Source organism: Leuciscus leuciscus, assembly GCF_965113295.1.
Source record: "Leuciscus leuciscus genome assembly, chromosome: 6".
Lineage (NCBI taxonomy): Eukaryota > Metazoa > Chordata > Actinopteri > Cypriniformes > Leuciscidae > Leuciscus > Leuciscus leuciscus.
The window spans coordinates 42,222,242-42,244,057 of NC_138730.1; the positions used below are offsets into that span (position 1 = coordinate 42,222,242).

The following is a 21,816-nucleotide window of genomic DNA, read 5'->3' on the forward strand; positions in this document are numbered from 1 at the left end:
ATAATAATTCTGAAATGAAACTCTAGATGGCACAGGCTGATAGGTCCTTATTTTAAAAAAAAAAAATTTTTGTATCTTTATTAGGGACCATGTACAATTTCCAACATAAATGTTACCATTTGATGCATTGTACCAGAGTTAGCCATAGGCTAATTTACATCTGCAGTCCAGAATTAATCTGCTTGCGATCACATCATTTTCTAAAGAGCACAGCTGATTGGTTCCTGCTGTATCAGTAGCCAATGAGCTCGCTGCCTAATCTTCAAATACTGGTCAGCATTGTCTATAGCAGTGCATCGCGCTTTCAGAAACCCTCCACCTTCCCCAGCTCCACCTGTATAGATCTGTACAGCTGGGGCAGGCCTTACTTGCTCACAGCAGCGTGTTGTGTATGTATTGGCAGTCCGGCACAATTGTGTTTTAATAGTTTTCAAGTAAACATGCTAGATGAACCTCTTTGACCATTGCAACATGTTACACCAGCATCTCACACCATACACACCACATTTTTAGCATACTTTGTCAAGTAAAAAACCATTCAGTTTTTAAAAATGCCTCTGCAGACACGTGCATGTTCATTGTTTTGCATTTCGTCTCTATATATATTTTTAATGCAAGAACGACGACTTTCACACCAGTCAAATAAACTAAACTCAGAAGGCAAATGAACCAGAAGTTCTGGTGTGAAGGTCAAAATGATGTTGCATTTAAGTAAGCTTGTCTCAAGATGTTTCTTCAAAACAAATTTAGCAGAAGTTATTCCAAAAAGGTCAAACTAGAAGCAAATGAGACATTTGCTTACTTAAGAGTGTATACATTTATGTGTTCTAGACAGTATATCTCAGATCATTCGGTTTGGAAGAATTCGTGAAATGTCCATATTAAGATTTCTGACTTTTGATTGGTATCTTTGCGAATCTGAGCACATTCAGACACTCTGGAGACGCATGCGAGATCACTAGGTTTTTTTCCCCTCAGCAGATTCAAACAAAAGCCTCAGTTTAATCTCATTGCTGTCTAGGAGAAACAATTGAGATATTAAAGAGATGTAATTTGTGATTTGTCCTGTGGGAAGAGACCCAGTTTGTCATTATTGATCATACTGTCATCCCCGCTGGAGGCTTTAGTCATGCTCAACTCCTCCCGCCAACACTCATGTCATGAAATCAGGAGTCTGGGTTAATCTGAGCTGCGCTGTGTTTTTGAGAGAGCGTGTGTGTGAGAGAGAGAGAGAGGGAGAGAGAGCGTACTGCAGTACCGTCACACTCTCCCTGTGCTCAGAGCGAGAGTGGAGCACGAGGGACAGGAGGAGGAGGAGGCAAGAGCAGGGCTGGATGACTGCAGCGTCCCGACCACAGCTCATCTGAAGAGGGGAATCGCTCTCTTCTGCTCCGGCTCTGGGATTTAGTTTGTTTTCTTGTCTTGACATCATGGAGTCTCCCACCAGAGAGATCGAGGAGTTTGAAAGCACGTCGCTCAAGTACTTACAGCCCGACCAGATCGAGAAAATCTGGCTCCGACTGCGTGGACTGTGAGTATGAGTTTTTTCAACAGGTTTTCTTGTGTTTTGTGTGTGTGTGTGTCCATCTAAGAGGTTTACCAAGAGGCTGTATCTCATGTAAACATGTCAAGGTCACTTTCAACCCTAAAATCAAAAGAAAAAAATTATAAATTACAATCTGCACAAAGCCTAAAGCTTGTTTTTCATGGAGACATGCATTGTTTTTGTTGTTGTTGTTGATTCCCGAAAATCACACTTTTTGTTTAAATCAGCATAAATTAAACGCAGTACAACAAATTCTATCATGATGAACAAATACTTTTAAACAATAAAAATAATGATTAATAAAAAATAAACATTTAAAAAATATATAATGCATTATATTAATAAGGATGTTTTTTGGTTATTTTGTAATTGTCATAAAAATGTCACCATGCAAAAAGTCTTAATGGTCCTAATTCCTTTTTTTATTCTCTAATTTTTTTGGGAGTGCAAAATGATTACATTTTCTGGACAGATTTACACAAGAAGAAAAATGTAAAAATATATTTTTTTAAATGAGCAAAATATGAATATTCACAAATATTTTTCTTTAAATTACAGTCATTGTTCATATAAAAGTGTTTTATTGTGATTTTTTTCACTATTCAATAAGGTCATTTCAGACTCAGAGAGTTGGTGACTTTTTATTAATATGTTTCAAATACTTCTCAAATATATATTAAACAGCTCCATCATCTGTAGAAAAACGAATCTCTTTCGATGTCAATCAGTTTTTCTCTCTGGCTGTTATTGGGAGACTGGAGAAAAAGTCTCTTATTGTCACAGAACTCAGGAAATGAAATGCAATTTCCTCACTATGTGTGAAGAAGAAAGGACGAGTGAGAGGAGGAGAAAGAAAAAGTGAATGAAAGCAAGAAAGAGATGATTGAGGGGAGGGCTTGTTTATCTCCTCTCGTATTTTCTTCCTTCATGCAGCAGAATAGCAACTTTCTTCTGTTAATGTTATGTTTGAAGAGCTTTGTGTGTGTGTGTGTGTGTGTGTGTGTGTTTCAACATGAAATCAAATTGGCCCTGTTTAGTTTCTTAAAACATGTTTCTGGCCCTATTGTTTAGTTCGCGTTAATCCAAAGAAGAAAATGTCTGTCTTCATAATATTTCATCCAAATATATTAACTTGTTCCACCTCTAAAATGAATTTCTTTCTTGGCTGACGTAAACTAGTTATATTTCAACTCCTTCCCTCCAACCACCTGTCATTCAGAGACACTTTTCATAATCCAATCAATTCCTTATGGACAAAATCATGTCCCGTCCATCTTATTTTACTTGTTAAATATCATATACTTCACTTGAACATTCAGAGTCATATTACAGATATATATATATAAGGAATAGTTCGCCTGAAAATTTAAATAATCATGCACAATCAGTTTAAATTCTTAATTCAAACATGTTTTCTGTGGAAAACAAATGCCGGAAAAATAGAATTTTGCTGAATATCAAAGCTGTTCTTTTCCTTACAATGACAGCAGATTGACCGGTTTCTGTCAAGCTCAAAAAACATCAAAAAGCACCATAAACGTGCATATAACGTAATTGACATCACAGCTGGTGTACAGGTGAAACTCGAAAAATTTGAATATTGTGCAAAAGTTCATTTATTTCAGTCATTCAACTTAAAAGGTGAAACAAAAATATTATATAGACTCATTACATGCAAAGTGAGATATTTCAAGCCTTTATTTTGTTAGAATTTTGATGATTTATGGCTTACAGCTTATGAAAACCCCAAATTCAATTCAATATTGAATATCAGATATTTCAAGCCTTTATTTGTTATAATTTTGATTACAGCTATAAAAACCTTTTCACAATACTTTAATTTTGAATTTGGGGTTTTCATAAGCTCTAAGCCATAATCATCAAAATTCTAACAAAATAAAGGCTTGAAATATCTCACTTTGCATGTAATGAGTCTATATAATATTTTTGTTTCACCTTTTAAGTTGAATTACTGAAATAAATGAACTTTTGCACGATATTCAAATTTTTGTATATGCATGTGCACAAATTGAATTTGTTTTATTTGTGAATAAGCACTTCTGCTGTTCTGTTTAAAAGAGGGCAAAACAAGTGCTCTTTTTGCCAAAATTACATAAGTCCCTTTACTGGGTTTGGATGGTTGCCCGTCACGGGACGTCAGGCCAGTCCACAGGCTGTTAAGCTGTTTTGCAGTGTTTTGGGCATGTAGAAGCAGCTGTATATATGTGGATGTTAAAGGTTACTGCAGTGGGTAAATCTGACCGCATCAGCATCTAATCTCACCGAAAGCCTCAAACATGCACAGCTGTCATCATGGGTGTGTGCGCATACAGTACGTGGACATAATGCATGTGCTCTTGTGTGCATACAGCCTCTACTCATAATTGTGTTTGGTGACTTCAGAAAGAAAAGAAGGAGTTTCCTTCCCTTGCGGAGCAATTTCAGGCACCAGTGATAGTGGCTCATGGCAGGAATGAGTAATGATTGGGCAGCTCCGATTTTTCCTGTGCGCTGACTAATTGCTTCACTGTCCTTGTGTTGTTAATGGCCTTTTTGGAGACACGTATATGGACTGTTAGGGACATCGAAGTGGCGCTTTAAACAGCATGTATTCTAAGTCATAAATGCTTGGATTCTTAATGGAGGCTAAGAGGTTTAATGGCTTGTCTCAAAAACTGAAAAGATTAGATTTTTCCCATTTTATTTGTTTAAACCAGAAAGGGGCGTGTTTTGCATGTGGAGACCATTTTATGTAATCTTAAAAGTATATAACATAACGCGGTTTCCTCATGAATATTAATATTCATCTTTACAGAATGTTACAGTTATACATTTATAAATACATTAGACCACTATTAAAATGTGATCTTAGCCTCAAAAATATGTTCTAAGTTCTAAATATGTTCCCATTAAGCTACGTTATGAAAACTGCCAGAACATCTAAAGTTCTTAGAACATTTCCTGTTAACTGGGAAACAGCAGGGTTTAAAATGTAGATTGTGTGTGTTTGTGTGTGTGCGTGTGTGTGTGTGTTTATTATTACAGAAATGATTCAAATATTATTGTGAACAGTGGCCAAATGCAGGTTTTTAACATTGTGTTTGTTTTGTTTCAGGAGGAAGTACAAGAAAACATCACAGAGGTAAGACAGTGAAGATCTGAGGTGTCTGAACTCATCACTGTCTTCTGTGAACAAACACTTTCAGCAATAAATGTGATTTTTCTAATATTTGTGCTTCATGTACTTGTATGTATAAGCCAGATTCAGTAACATTAACCTGAAGCTTGGTCTCCCTGATGGAAAATTCAACTAAAGCCCTATTCGGACGGGATTAGCTTTACAAGGGTAGATGGAGTAATGTGATTTTACCACAGGACGTCTGTAATATTAATGGCCAATTCGCACGGGATAAGATATCTCAGTAAAACTAGGGGGAGGGGTAACTCGATTTACACACCGCCGCCCCCCTCCTGTCGTCATGTGTGTATTACGCTGATTCCTGATATCACATGCGCAAACACATATAACCTATTATGTCTGGTCGAACGATGTATTAATTAACTTCAGATTGGATTGTGTTGGTAATACGCACTTATGTTGTTTTGTGCCTCTAACAAGTGCTTTCGATCTTCTTTCTGATCTGAATGGTGTGTGGAAAACACTTGAGTTTTGCCACAGACTCGTTCCAGCGTCTAGAACGCAACTGAATGCTTTTTCAAGCGTCTCCATACTTGAAAAAACGTGGAAAACTACTTTTAAACAGGAAATGGCGAAATATGTACGTACATGTTTACAGCGGGTCTATTCGCACTGGATTAGTATTACCTGAGGTCATTTTTCCGGACCTTTTTACTGAAGGTAAAAGTCGCCGTGATCTTTACTGACATTGACCGTAATGATTGCTGAGATGGCACGTTTGGACAGGACTAAAATCACAGAGAAGCTCTGGTGATAATTACTTTACCCCAACCTCTCCATGTTAAACTAGTCCCGTCCGAATAGGGCTTAAAACTACCTTAAGGGAGCTGGTTTTCTGGTCTAAGCTGGTTTAGGTGGTTGAACTCCTTCCTAGTAAAATCTCTCATAGCTTTTAAATGGTCAGGCTGTTTTTTTTAACATGTCAAGTGGAATGTTGCTGTTCCAGTTCTGTTCTAATGTGGTCTAAAGATTCTAAAGGTTCTTTATTGGTGTCTATGGTGGTTCCATGAAAAATCTTCCATTCCACAAAAGGTTAATTTGGAAAATGGTTCTTTTGACTTTTTAAATATTTATCGCACTAAGAAAAAATGGTTCTTTTAAGAACTGTTCACCAAATGGTTATTTTATCTCATTGCTGCGAAAACCGCCTTTTGGAACCTTTATATTTAAGAGTGTACCAGTACTAACTAGATCAATTCAGCCAGGTTAGTAGACCAGCAGACATCACAGACCAGCTAGAAACTAGTTTGAAAAACCCACAAGATTACAAAGATATTTTGCTTTTGGAAGAACAAGCAATGACTTGTGTATGGTACGACCAGAGAAAGTAAATGAGGTCAGTTTTGGCTTTCTGTTGACTTTGAGTTGGTTTGAGCTGGATTCAACAGCAGCCGCTCGTATAAAAGATTTATCAGAATTCCTGATAAATCCCATTAGAAACACTGAGCCCTGATTGTGGAGTAAGCTTGTGACGGAGTAAGAGTTACCTCGTGCACTTATCAGAATTACATGGCAACACAAACCACAATAAAAGGCGATGACAGCGAGCAGCGTTTGTATGCAGTATGTGGCTCTTCACAGAAAACATCTGTTGAAACAAACGTGCTTCGGTCTGCGCTGAGCACTCTGCAATTATGAGTGAGAAGAGGTGGAGAGACAATAACAGAGAAAGAAAGATGTCAGGAGAGCCAATGCTGAAACGTAACGTAAAAGAGACCGAATGAGAGAAACACACACACAGAGAGAGATGGTTAAGTCGGGTCTAATATTAGTGTGAGAGTGGGTTTAATTGGGGGGGGGGCTCAGCAGAGACTTTCCTCCGCTAACAGAGGGAGGGATGACTTCCTGTGCAGCTCCTCTCTGATTGACAGCTCAATGGGTGTCTGGGTAATTATGGCAGGCTAATTGGCTACAGAGCATTCTGGGACTATGTCATTACAGACGCAACAGGACAGTTACAAACACACGTGTGCATGGACACACACACACACTCACACACATAAAAAAAGGCATGAGGATTTTTCCTTAATTTTCATGTTAAATGAACTGAGCAGTTATTCTCAATGTACAATACACTACAAATCGAAAGTTTGGACTCAGTAAGATTATTATTTTTGTAGTTAATTTATTTAGCAAGGATGCATTTATAATGCAATTTCTATACAGATTTCTTTACTTTCTAAAACATTCTGAAAAAAATTATCAGTGTTCACAAACTTGACACTGATAATAAGAAATGTCTCTTGAGCAGCAAATTAGCATATTCAGGGATCCAGACTGCGATTAAATGGTCGCATTTTGCTACCTTTTTTTTCTGCCGGTGCGACACAATTTTGTTAAGCGTTGCACTGGTTAAGAGTTGGGGTTAGTTAACCCTAACCTAACTGATAAGAGCTGCCATTTCTGTGTTATATGACCGGCAAACGGTAAACGAAGCGAAAGCAGAATGAAACCTGTGGAGCATAGATGGTTTATCAGATCGGACCATTAATAGACAGACACCGCAGCCAATGCTCAGAACTGATCTGTGTTTAAGTCCACATTTTTTTTGCCCTTCCATCACTGTGCAATGTCTTTAAATGGAACGCCCTAAGCCCTTGATTACTTGGAATCCACTATGGAGCGAATTAATTTTTTACAGTTTTTTTCCTTATAAATATGTTTTATGCACCATTCTATAGGCCTGTATGTTTGGGCTGTTGGAGAAAATATAAAAAATTACACAAATGAAAATAACAATGCAATAAACTATAATATAATATAGTCAGCTTAAAGGGATAGTTCACCCAAATATGAATAATCTGTCATAATTTTGTTCCAAACCTGTATGAGATTCTCTGCTGAACACAAAAGAAGATATTTTGAAGAATGTCGGTAACCAGACACTTGATGGGACTCATTGACTTCCATATTATTTATTTTAGATGGGGCTTATCAACTGTTTGGTGGCCCATATTCTTCAAAATATCTTCTTTTGTGTTCAGCAGAAGCATTCAAATTCAGCGCAGAATTCTCTGTTATAAACCATAATCAGATCAAACAGTGCTGACGTGGAAACCTGGAGAAACATTGTGCCATGCATGAACAAGTTATAGAAGGCTTTCCAGTCCACAAATCACCAGCATTCACCATAGATTTAATGTAGTAATGCCAACTGTAACCATATTGTGGGCGAATTCAAATGTTTTTTAGATTATTAATTTCAGGGTTCGTACAACCTTTTGAAAGTGAAATTCAAGCACTTTTAAGGACTTTCAAGTCCTTCATACAAATTTTTCCAGCACTTCAAAGCTCTATGTGTGCCCTTAAATTTTCAGATTATGCTCATAGTCTGGAGCCTGATATCAGAATTATTTCTGAAGAATCATGTGACACAGAAGACTGGAGTAATGACAGCTTTGTCATCACAGGAATAAATTACAGTTTAAAATATATTAAAATAAAAAAAAGTTATTTTAAATTGTGTAATAATATTTCACAATATTACTGTATTTTTGATCAAATAAATGCACACACACACACACACACACACACACACACACACACACACACACACACACACACACGCACACGCACACACACATATATATATATATATATATATATTATGCATACTCTTTGTAATTACTTGAAATGCTAAAAGTTCAGATGACAATCAGAGAAAGCATTATTGCCATTGTTTGTCATAACATTAATGATAATGTTTTTATGGTGCGTGTTTGGAGCTTGGTCACTGTATGCTTTTGTTGACTGGGAAAGATTAGTTTGAATATTTCCTAAAACTTTGGTGTTCCAAGGATCAACATGAGGATGAATAAATTGACAGAAGTTTGGTGAACTGTCCCTTTAAGCTCTTTCTTCAAAGAATTGACTAGTTTTTAGAAATCATACAGAAAAGTTCGACAGCATTTGCAATTAATCTCAAAAGTTATTGAGCTGTACTTTTACAGTTCTTTCCAAATTTCTGAAAGGTTTTGGGAGACCTGCAGTGGCAGAAGTCTAGAGCTCTTGCACCTGGAGATCGCTCATTTGAGTAAATATAGGCTGTAAATACAGGATGATAATAAATGCAGGAATAATTGGTGCAGAATGTTGGAGTGGTGGCTGCAAACACTCACAGAAAGTGAAGAGAAGAGCGTTGGGCTAATTCGGTACTGAAACACCTGCATGTAAATGACACCAGCCATCACACACACTTCACATGAGCTCTTAGAAACCACTCGACATCCCCATTGATGATAAGAGTGAGCCTTGAATGTTGACTGTGCGTTTGACACAAACAGGCCGATATCTCTTAAAATATATTGATATGCAATTTATCTGTAATTAAAGTGCTGTTGTGAAGTGATTTGATAGGATACTGTAATGTACACTGCATAAAAGCATGTGGAACAGATATACAAAAGTAAATGTTTTAAACATTATTCAACTGTGTCACATGATTTTCTTATATTGCATGCTTCATTTAGAAAGTGGCACCCAGTTAGTATTATTTTAGAGAGAAATAGTTATTTTGTGTTTTTAATAAAAATTGAATGAAAAAAAATTATGAAAAATAAAGCATAACAATAACAAAGCCAAAGCCATAACCATGTCTTGAACATTGGGGGTACCAATTGGTCATTTTATTTAAAGGAGTTAAATAATTATAGGATTAGAAGGGAATTAAGAGAATAAAATAAGTTTTAAGTCATTATGAAGAAATTAATTTGAAATATTTGCTAATATTATTTTATTTTAAAATATGCACACATTCACTCTTATTGTTAATGTAAAAATGCGAAACGTTTCTTGTCTCGTCACGTTCCATTATGAATTGCATGAATCGTAAATTATAGTATATTTTCCAATTTAAAATGGCAAAATGTATTAATAAAGTTGAGTAGTTTGCATTGCTAGATTATATTTTTCTATTGTAAAACAGTTGTCAAATATAACGTTTAGCTACTTACATTTTACCAACCATGCACTCTTTCACTGTTAAAACACTCGTCTTCTGTGAACAGTAAGCCCCGCCTTCTTTGATTTGATTGGCCATCTCAATCATTTGACATTGACGAGCGCTGTTAGACCGTTGTGGCTAAAAATGTAACTTTTGAAACTGAATATTAGTGAGGACAATTTAGCCATTTGTAATTATTGTCTATAATAGTTACGACCCTGAACAACACCACGATTCTAGTGCTATAGAGATTTTATTTGACAACATTTTGATGGTAAGATGTGGCATTAGAATTGTTTGTCCATTTTTCCTGAAAGAGAAAGACTGTTCGTTTTCAATGTGTATGCTAAAATTCAATTTGAAGATGGCCTTGAAGTCGACATGAAATCAAAATTGACCCTATTTACTTTGTTAGCGCATGTTACCAGTCTTGTGGTGAACAATTAATCCATGCAAGTTAATACACAGAAAAAAATTGTTTGCCGTGGTAATCTTTAAACAAAATCTGAAAAGTTACTTCCGGTCTGGAATGGCGTTGCTTTTCTGATGACGTCAGTTTGACGGCTTGGGTTGAACCAAGCCTCACTAACCACTGAACCACCTGAACTAACCACTCCCCTCAAACCGTTAGTCTGCCATGAGCAAGAGATGTAGAGGAGGAGCACTAAAGTGAAACCCTGCCCGCTGTTCAATATTCCGTTTCACTTGGAAATACGTCACAACACTGGAGAAAAGTCGTTTGCAACTTCCGGTTCACAGGGACTTTAAAACTAACAGCTACAAAACTTCTTTCCACTGCTGGTCAAATGTCCCTTTATGATTCTTTTCACAGCTTCAGAACCTTTTTTTGTACCAGCACCTGGTAATTAGAGGGGTGATTATTCAGATTCATGCTAATTACATTCCTCTGCTCACTGATGCTCCTCCCACTCATTTCCCTTTCTCCCACATTTTCATTTTTTTCTCTACATGTGTACACCTCTCTGTCTCTCTCTCTGTTTCTGTCTGGCCTATCAGGTGCTTTTTTAAAGCAGATTTGCGTGTGTCCGCTGGGGCCGGCTCTGTGTAATTGTCATGATCGCACGACATGCTTTGTTGGAGCAGGTGCAAGACCACCCCCTCGAAAATTAACTTCCTCTCTCTGGCCATCTACTACATTGTGAAAAACATACATGTGCATTTGGAAAGCTTATTACCTTTGTAAAAATTGTCCAAAATGCCAAAGAAAAGAGTTTTACTGTATTGTTTTCTGCACATCATTTGGTGAACTTCTTCAAACTTCACCTATAGATACCAACTGCACTAATAATAATAAAAAGAATACAATTGTTTCTTGTTTAAAATGTTTCTTTCATACTTCACAGTGACTGGATGGAGCAAGTTTATGAAAACAGAATAAACTTAAAAATATGTCCAGTTATAATTTAGTCAAAGTTTACTGCACAACATTTGGTGAACTTCACCATAAAAATGTATCTAGATACAAACTGGAATAATAATATTAATATTAATATTAATATCAATAAATTCCCTGGTGTTTAGGAATTATGTTTCTGTCTTTACAGTTACTGGAAGGAGCAAGTTTCTGAACACAAATTGGTTTCACTGATGGGTAAATGTGGATAATCAGGTGTAAATATGCTCATGTGACCTCATCATAGATTTCTAAACAAATTTTTTGAAGCTTTATTAATGGTGTAGCATAGCTGTTTTACAGCGAATTACATTGCTGACCTGATCCACATATGGACCAGAATATCATATTGGGTATAGGCTCGCTCGTTTCACCAGTAAGCAAACCCCATAGAAACACCTTGGCATTATAATGACGAGTTTTGCACACTACTTAGTGTGGAACTAGGTTCACTAAATGTTTTTTTAGAGAAGGGAATTTGAGTGTTGAACGTTTGATTATGTTTGGCATTTTGAACTTTTTTTCATTTCAGAAGAACAAGACTAATCTTTTTTTTCCCCCTAAAGTATTGACTTTCATGTTATTTTGTTTTGGCTGTTGTAAATGGATTTTTCCTCTCTGTAAACAAAATAAAATGCAGTCCTTGTATCCAGTCCAGGCTGTTCCTTGTAATTTCAAAGCTCCATATCGTCTGCAGCGGAGCATTGGCCCTATAGATCAAACGCCAGCCCAGTCGTGAACTCTTCCCTCATATCAAGTTTGCAGCAGACTTCATATCCTGTCAACACTCAGATTTACACAGATGATTACTTTATTTACTGCTGAGTATCTCTCCTGAGGTTAATGAACCATTCATGCCACTTTATTACCTCTGCCCTCCTGCGACGTGGTGCCAGGCATTGCCAATCCATCAGCTGCTCGGGCATGGCTGGCCCTTCTGACAGAGTGAACTAACAGGATTGATATCGAACCGGCTGTGGAGAACTGTTAATAATTTACCCTGGCTGATGTTTGTCTTCGGATTTGTGTGTGTGTGTGTGTGTGTGTGTGTCAGAGGTTAGTGGCAGAACATTTTTAAAAGAATAGTAGTTGCCCAAAATGAACATTCTGTCATCATTTATGAACCTTCATGCCATTTTAACCCAGCATGACTTGATTCTGAACACAATGTCCTTGCTATTCTTTTTTTATACAGTGAAAGGTGTTTGTGATTAAGGGCCCTATGACTTTGTACACCGACGCATGTATCATTCCTATTGTGCACCCGACGCACAGCGGACTTTTCCCTCCACAGACGCACGTCGGTAAATTAGGGAATGAACTTGCACTCCCGGAGGCGGTTCAGCGAAAAGAGGAGGCGTGTTCCGGCGCAAACGTTCCCTGGTGCTATTTTGCAGTTTCAGAAAACAATTCCGCCGCAGACCAGAAAAACCGAGTCTAAAGTCAGTGGCGCATTATTCAGATGCTATTTTAAGGGCGCATGCTTGGCCATAATGTTGTGTGTGCACAACGCGCATACACTTTGCTTCTCTACTCTACACAGACGCATGCAGCAGTTCCCATTTTCGCAAACCATACATAATAACAAGGAAAAATATTACCACACAAGGGAAATCATTGTGTTGTCCATGAAGATGTGAAAAAATAGGCATAAATCTAGCTTACACATTTACCCAAATTATTATACGCCTGTTTAACCGAAGCTAATTTGGGTGTGTTTCTCCATCCCCAATGTCACTTCTCTGTGTTTTACGGCCCTGACGAAAACGTCGGTCTCCTCGGCTGTGAACCGCTCCTGGCGTGCGCCTGGCAAATCAACCGTTATAATAGCATCCGCCATGGAACAAGCGTGCCTGCTCTTAAAGGGAATGTGAGATGACGCTCTGATTGGTTTATTTCACGTTACGCCCAAACCACACCTATGAGTTATGTAGCAACTTCAGACCAACCCATTTTAGATTTGCGTCAGGCGCAAGAGTCATTTATTCCGCTGAGATCCGGCCACAAAGTTACTTGCGTTTCGCGTTTGATACTTGCGTTTCAGATCGTTAAAATAGGCCCCAAAATATGATTATATAACAAAAGCACAAACTCAGTTATAATAATAATAATAATAATTCGTTACATTTATATAGCACTTTTCTGGGTACTCAAAGTGCTTTACATGGAAGGGGGGAATCTCCTCAACCACCACCAATGTGCAGCATCGCCCTGGATGATGCGACGGCAGCCATATTGCGCCAGCTTACTGGTGGAGAGGAGACAGTGATGAAGACAATCAGTATATAGGGATGATTAGGAGGCCATGATGGACAGAGGCCAAGGGGCAAATTTTGGCCAGGATAACTTGTGTGATTTTCACCATAACTACTGTCATTTGAACAGGAAACCCGTGACTTTATACTCGAAGCGGTTCATGACTCGAATTTATGCATTTCATTGGCAACACTATCATCGCTGAAACGAATCTGCAGCAGTCAGGTGGTACAGGTCAGAGCTCTTTAAGTTGTTAATGTTCATTATTATTGTTATGTTATGTGCTTTGAGACATGAGGTAGTTTAACACAGTCTATCGTTACTCTTTGCAGACTCTGCTGTGCGCGGTCATGTGTTTTAATGGAGGCGTGGCTTTGTAGACTCTCTGAAGGGAGGGTGGGAACTTATGATTTCAAAACTAGATCGCTATTGCTAGCCAGTATTGGATCAAACAGGAATTCAAAAATTATATTTGCTGTTATCTTCCTTTCACCACAATAGAAGTTTACCCAACTATTACGACTTCTGCTTCTGAGAACCCTGGAAATGTGAAAAGGGTCCATATATTGATGAGGAACAGATCAAGTCATTATTACATTTCCTATTTATTTTTCCAAACATCTATGCTACCGAAAAACGGTCAGTGTTTAGCAAGCAAAGATTTAAACAGACAATTGAAACTACATGTCTTTAGCAGGGTTTTTTGACATTGTAACCTGTGTAGGACATTTTAAAGTCCTCCACATTTTGCCGTCACTGCTGGACTTCTGCATTAGTGCTGGTCTGCTATTCTTCACCTAATGAATCAGGCTTAATTGAGCTGTTAATGGAATATTAATCAGTGCTGGACAGCCTGTGTTTCACGGAGAAACCAATCTTTAAAATGCCCAGAACAGACCTTCATGCAATTAGCCATGGTTAAAGTATTAAATTGAAAGTGAACATTAATCTTGTCTGTTCTTAAGACAATAGTATGCATACTAGAGTCTGGTCAGAGCAGAACTGCTCTTTATGGCAATACAAAGTAAACTGAGGACTCAACTTTGTTTTTTGACAAAGGGTGGACTTTAATTTAATATATAAGAGCAAAAGTACATTTCATACAGTTATTTTTATTTTTTATGGTCTGTATCTTTTCATGCAGGGTCTCAGCACAGCTTGATTGTTTACTTTGGCTTGTTGACTTATGAATATTTTATGCTTTGATACAGTATGTTTGTTCTCTTGAGGAAAATATGACCAACATAATTTGCTATTTATCTTCAACAATTTGTGATTAGTGGTGCATGCTGAGGCAATCACCATCTCTATTTTATTAAATCGCCCATACATTACTAAATATTACATTTTGGCATGTAATTCATACCCCAAAATGTGTTCTACAGATATGAATGATACCTGAAATCATGCGGCATGTTGAAGAGAGGTGTGCTGTTTCTTTTCTACTTGGACGTGCATTGAGTGGACCAGAATAGAGACTTGGGGGTGGGCTTTTTGACTTGGGCAAGTAAACAACCACCTTAACAACCGCATAGCAAAACCTTGGCAACCACCCACATCACCCCAGCACTGTGGTGGCGTGTTTGGCACAGACGAGCACCACTCACATTTGATGAAGTTGAATAGCAACTAGAAGGTGAAATGTGAGGAGAACAACACAAGCAACATATACTGATATTTTCCAAGTGTTTTACGCTCACCTGTCATCTGTATTCATAGCCTCGGTTGAGTGATTTGGTCCTTCCACTCTTGAGTCAGAAACACAGAAACTCCATTAAGATGGAGTCACCTTACAGGCCACAGGTCAGTTGTCCTTCCCTTGACAGAGTCAGCGGTCTGTCATACAGCTACAATAGAGATTTTATCGGCGTGACACAGAGGTGTGACTGTGAGGTGAACAATGAGAAATCAGAAACTCCTAGATCTTAATAAGATAAATGGAAATGGAAAGGCAAGCAATACAATTGCAACAAACATAATTATCTTTTATTATGGCTCTTATCTTTCCAGCCATGTGTTTTTCACTATTTGTATTGCTCCGCTTCAAAGCATTTCTCACAGCGAGTGTAATTACGTACGAGCAAAACGACCATAATTTTACAAATACTACTGTTGTTGTGTCACGCAATGTAGTTTTAAGAGTTTTTTTAGGCAAGAATGTAGTTGTTTAAAGTTCAAATATACGGTTTATTTATTAAGATAGCACCTATTTAAAAATTTGCTTCTTTTCGGAGATGTAAGCGGCCGATCAGCGTACATGTACCTCGCCAAGAACATCCTTATCTCGGCCAGTTCTTCTGGAATTTGCCACTGGCTCTGATGTCTCTATAGTGTTTAAACATGAAATATAATTTGTTTTTGGTATCTCTAATGGACAATCTTTGGTCTCATGAATCTTATTATTTGTTCCAGAACAAATAGTTTTGGCTAAGGGCAAAGTTTCATAATCGGTTCCAATCCCACTCGGAGCGGGTCGAGTAGGAACGGTTGCAATGCTAGTAATATACATCAGTGATTAAGTGTTATGTGCTTAGACTTACTGTAGATCCGCCTGCACCGTGCAGAGCATCTCCAACAGGCTCGATTCAAACCGTTCCGGCTTCGTCCATTGGCTGGTTGACTGCGCACAACGCAAGTCTTCGATGAATGTACGCCGCCATTTGCCTTGCTTCAGCTTCCCATGGGACGGCGTCACGACATGGTCATCTTTGGTAATAGTTCCAGGGATAGGCAAAGAATATGTCCCGTTTCATTTAGTTACAGTGCTTAGTTAACATCATGTATTCAGTTAAGTGGACACATTGAACGTGTTAGGCAGCAATTATAACTTGTGCTCGCAATGATTACAATATAATGATAATATGCATAAACGCATGTCTTTAAATTCAACAGGACATCCTTAATATGCTGCCCACACATGTTCCAAAAGGGGGTTTTCACAGTGGTGCAATTGAATAACCCTTTTTGGTTGCCCAAAGAACCTTTCACCATTTCTTCAAAGAATTCTTATTTTTTTTCTTAGTGTGAAGAGCATTTTAGAAATCTAAATAACCTTTTTCCACTATAAAGAAACCATTATTATTATATGCATTGGAAAGATGTTAAAGGTTATTCATGGCACTATTGATGCCAATAAAGAACCTTTTTATTTTGGTGTATAAGCAGCTCACTAGGTTTTGGAACAGAGCCATTGTGTCCATAACCTGATAGCTAGCTGATGGTTGTGTGTGTGTGTGTGTGTGTGTGTGTGTGTGTGTGTGTGTGTGTGTGCCAGGTCAGTCCTGTGATGTTTTTATCTGATGGAATAATATTTAGATTAAGTGACCTTTCAGAAATTGGGTTGCTTTTATTGAATTACAGCGGGCGACAGTGTGACTAACTGACCTTTTGTTCTGAAAATAAGGACAGAAATCTTTATACCCTGAGTGCTGGTCTGCATCTTTCCTCAAGCTAAATGACACACGAAGGTGTATTTAGTCACAGTGCAGTTCATTATTATGGATTTGCATAAATCCAAGTGGGTTTTGTAACCGCAAATGACTTATGCATAAAATCAATTGATGATGTATTTCATACTTTACAGTACAACTCTAAACCTCTACCAAATGAGCTCCACATTTGTGTAACTCAGTTTGTAGCAGAATCCAAAGGAAATTATGTTTGCTTTCACGTAATGGGTCTTTTATTCAAAGAAGCACTTTTTTGCTCATTTGATCATTAAATTTATACGCAGGGACATGAATAGTACTTTTGAGAAATATAATTAAATAAGATAAACTCTAGACTTTTAGAAAAAGTTATTTTATTCTATATCAGGGATTTTCCAAACGTTTTTTTCAGCCATTCCCTTTTTAAAATATTTATAAGAACCCAGAGATTTTATGTTAATTTCAGTCATTTCATAATGCATTTTCATGTTCATGGTTCTCTGATGTTGATTCGGTCACATAACATGCAGGTAAACAAATAAAATATTAAATCTTTTTTAAGTAAGTGTTATATTTTGACTGCTTTAAATTTAAACTTAGTAGCTGTGAGTAGCCATGCCATGCATTTAACCAGGTAACTACTACTATATTATTATTATTATCATTTCTTTACTATTTACAGTAAATAGCACTGGTTAACATATTACCCATCTGGTTAATGCATGACCCTTTTAAATTTTTTTTAATTTAATTATTATATTATTATTTTTATCTATATGGCAATATTTTGATTAATATCACAGTCATGTGACGTTTACTTCAGGTGTTTTTTTATTGTTTTTTTTATCTGAAGCAGGAGACTTAAAGTTTCTATTTGCTCTCACTGCTGTCTAGGAAAAATAACTTAGATATAAAATGTCTTTTGTGAATATTTTTAACCCCAATAGGTAAAGATCGTGACTGTTAGCAAGATATATTGAAGTTACACTTAAGTATTCTGCCATCGTTCCTTCCTTCCCTGTATGCCATCTGGATCCCTCAGTAACTGTCCTCGTCTATTTAATCCAGATTACTCTGTTTTTCTTTTAATGCACACGTCACCACAACCTATCAGCGTCTGCTGATTTCCTACAGTGTTTGTTTATATGATGTGCGTGTGTCATTTACTTCCAATTTGTGCAGGTACTCAAGAGAGGAAGACTGGATATGGATTGTGTGCAGATGCCCTAATACATTCTATTTCCTTTCATTTTGTGCCTGTGTGTTTTAGAAGAAGGGACTGTGCTTATATATTTGCTGTAGGCATGTCAGAGACAAAGTGACAAATGTTGATTTATAAATATTTAATTTAATCCTGAGCAGGTTTGAAACCGTTATCTAATTAAAATAAGCAGTTTCCACTTTTTTTAACTTTTTTTTTTTGTGCTATGCATTTTGCTGCCTCCGTAGAGCGCTTTAAACCAATCACTTACAGTATGTTTCTAGATAGCTACTACAAAAATGTTCTTAGAATGTTTTGCTAACATTTCCATTAAGTTAAGAAAGCGTTATTTCTGAACGTTCATAATGTCCAGTTTTTTATATATGTATTAAGACTGTTTTTATCTTGGTTTATGTGAACGTTAAAGGAACATTTAATTTTATCATTTTGAAAATGTGATAAAAAAAAAAACGTTATTTCTGAACGTTTTCTCAATGTTCAACATGTCAATTTTTTTTCCAATGTTTTAAGAACGTTTTTTCTTGGTTATTCAAAGAACCCACAAACAATACCCCGGGATATCTGAATAACATTTTTGTGCTAGCGTTTTGAGAACTTTTTTAAAGGCCAGATAACTTTGATCGAACGTTTTATCAACGTTACTGTAATACATTTTGTTCATAACTTTAAGAGATCCTTGCCAGAACGTTTTAAGAACTTTCCCTGAGCTGGGAAATATGCTAAATCCAACTATAAGGCATGAAGATTTTAACATATTATAAACATTATAACATCATAGCTTTCTGTAAAGCTGCTTTGAAACAATGTGTATTGTGAAAAGCACTATTTTTGGCGACGTTTCATTTATTTTTCTCTCAAAAATGTCCAAATTCCAATTCCAAAAATATTCAGCAAATGTTTATAACATCATAAAGACATTCTGAGAATATTCTAAGAATAATTTCTCTCAATATTATGAGAATGTTTATCAGGTAAAAGGATTTTCTATGAAAGTTGTTCTCACAACGTTTTCTCTCTATATTGCGAGAACATTCATTGATTACAAATTACATTGTAAGGATGTTCCATGAACGTTCTTCTCAGAGCATTTTATGATAACATTATGAAAACATTCAGCAAATAAAAATAACATCACAGGGATGTTCCGAGGATGGTTTTCTAAGAACATTTTCTCTCAAGTCTCAACATTACGAGAACGTATATTAACTATTGATAACATTATGAGAACATTATATAAACATTATTTTAAGAGAGCTGGTCTTAACATTTGCATATCTTTTAAAGAACGTTAGTGAAAATTATGGGAACATTCCCTGATAGCTGGGCCTCAGACAGTGAGACGGCCATTAATATATAATGTAATGCTCTTTTTGAAAAACTCGGTTTTAGTCACAGTACAAACAAAGCTAATCAGAAAATTCATTTAAAACCAGCCGCTACATCACAACTCTTCTTCTTCTAATTGCAGCGCATTTGGCCACAAATTATGATCTGTAGCAACAAGGCACTTTTTTTTTTAATTTTTAATTTTTTTATTTTACTGATTATGAAATAGAAGTATTTACCCGACGGTCTTTCTGTCCTTGGTTCTTCAATACTTTTACCCATGGAGATGGAGAGCATGTTGTTCATTAAGGCTCTCATTAACTGTCTAATTACACAGTAAAACAATGCGCTGACATTTCTCCAGACCCCGGCAACACAGTGTTCCATCATTATTTCAGATCGTTCGTCATTAATTGATTTCCTGCCCAGTTTGACCCAGAACGCACTGATTGGCTGCCACTGAGAGAGAAAAAGTGAATTAGCCTGCTGTTTCATTAATGTGTTTATGAACTCTTCTTGAGTCACTCATAAACCTTTACAATTTAAAAAGTCTTTATACTTTCAAAGAGAGAGACATTTAGAGAGTCCAATTTAAAGGGATAGTTCACTTTGACATTAATTTTTGGTATGTTTTAGCTTACCTCAAGGGCATCCAAGATGTAGGTGTCTTTTTTTCCGCAGTAGTTTCAATTTTTATATTTTTAGGTCAAACCGTTCTTGTCTGTCAGTCATATAATGCAGGTCTATGGTCATTATCTCAAAACACAAGCACAGAGTCCAAATTAAAACAATTCCCAGTCGTCCAAATTAAACAATTCCCCATCGTAAGTACACATTGATGGCCTAAGACACAAAACGAGCGGTATTTATATCGTTTTTACCACTTATACACAGCCATGTCCGAGTGATCTGATCTGACGTGTGCGCAGACTGGTGCATAGATATATACACACTAGATGTCGCCTTGTCTACGGCAGTTCATTGGAACGAATGTCTTTAAGGCGACATCTAGTGTGTGTATATCTATGCACCAGTCTGCGCACACGTCAGATCAGATCACTTCGACATGGCTGCGTATAAGAGGTAAAAACGATATAAATACTGTTTGTTTTCTCACACAAACCGCTCGTTTCGTGTCTTAGGCCATCAATGTGTACTTACGATGGGGAATTGTTTAATTTGGACGACGGGGAATTGTTTTAATTTGGACTCTGTGCTTGTGTTTTGAGATAATGACCATAGACCTGCATTATATGACTGACAGACAAGAACGGTTTGACCTAAAAATATCAAAATTGAAACTACTGCGGAAAAAAAGACACCTACATCTTGGATGCCCTTGAGGTAAGCTAAAACATACCAAAAATTTATTTCAAAGTGAACTATCCCTTTAATGGCGCCACATTTGACAGCACTTTACCATTATTCTTCAAAAAATTTCAGAGCTTAAAGGGATGGTTCAGAGTAAAATCAACCTAGGGTCCTTTGCACCATGACCTCGAGCCAAACACCCCCCCAGAAGCCTTTTTTTCCTTGGTCGAACATTATTAAAGTTAGAGCTTATTTAGAGATATCAGCCGAATGGCTTAGTGCAGGCGCTAATGGATCCAGGGTTGTATCTCGTAAATTACCCCACTAATAATGCCCAGAATGGTACCAAACTTCTACAGTTGTACAAATAGGTTCTGTACTCATAAAACAAGGCATTGGAAAGTTTGTAAGTACATCAGGAGTTTATTTTAATAACACTTGCCTGATGGCTTATGCTACTGCTAACCCGGACGTCACTTCCGTGATTTGGGAAAAGCCCGTAAAAGTCTTGGCAGAAAGCGATGCATAAGGATGTAGTGTAACGACGCCCAGTTCCTGGAATGCACTAATATTTTGTTGGTAGTATCGCTTTCTGCCAGGACTTTTACAGGCTTTTCCCAAATCACGGAAGTGACCTCGACGTGTGGGTTAGCGGTAGCATAAGCCATCAGGCAAGTGTTACTTATTCATCAACTCACAGATCAGTTGTGGTAAACAGAAGCTCAAGCATGTTCGCTTGACGTGCGAGAACCAATGAGGTTCATTCTCGTGTTACGCAGCACGTTTGAGCTTCTGCAAGAACCAATGAGGTTCATTCTTGTGTTACGCAGCACGTTTGAGCTTCTTCAAGAACCAATGAGGTTCATTCTCGTGTTACGCTGCACGTTTGAGCTTCTGCAAGAACCAATGAGGTTAATTCTCGTGTTACGCAGCACGTTTGAGCTTCTGCAAGAACCAATGAGGTTCATTCTTGTGTTACGCAGCACGTTTGAGCTTCTTCAAGAACCAATGAGGTTCATTCTCGTGTTACGCAGCACGTTTGAGCTTCTGCAAGAACCAATGAGGTTCATTCTCGTGTTACGCATCACGTTTGAGCTTCTGCAAGAACTATTGAGGTTCATTCTCGTGTTACGCAGCACGTTTGATCTTCAGCAAGAACCAATGAGGTTAAT

The 21,816-nt window shown here is 37.3% G+C and overlaps 1 protein-coding gene across 2 annotated transcripts in view; it reads left to right on the forward strand.

Annotated features, from left to right (window-relative positions):
• Nucleotides 1–1,254: 1,254 nt before the first annotated feature.
• The window catches only part of LOC309501072 (dual specificity calcium/calmodulin-dependent 3',5'-cyclic nucleotide phosphodiesterase 1C-like), a 57,203-nt gene continuing 36,641 nt past the window's right edge, over nt 1,255–21,816 (forward strand). The window contains exons 1-2 of one of the 2 annotated variants that reach the window (XM_082173036.1): nt 1,255–1,531; nt 4,665–4,688. In XM_082173036.1, the coding sequence (XP_082029162.1) occupies nt 1,431–1,531; nt 4,665–4,688 (125 nt within the window). In that variant the 5' untranslated portion in view covers nt 1,255–1,430. Of the gene's footprint in view, nt 1,532–4,661; nt 4,689–21,816 lie in introns of both variants that reach the window. The other variant, XM_082173035.1, reaches the window with a different exon arrangement.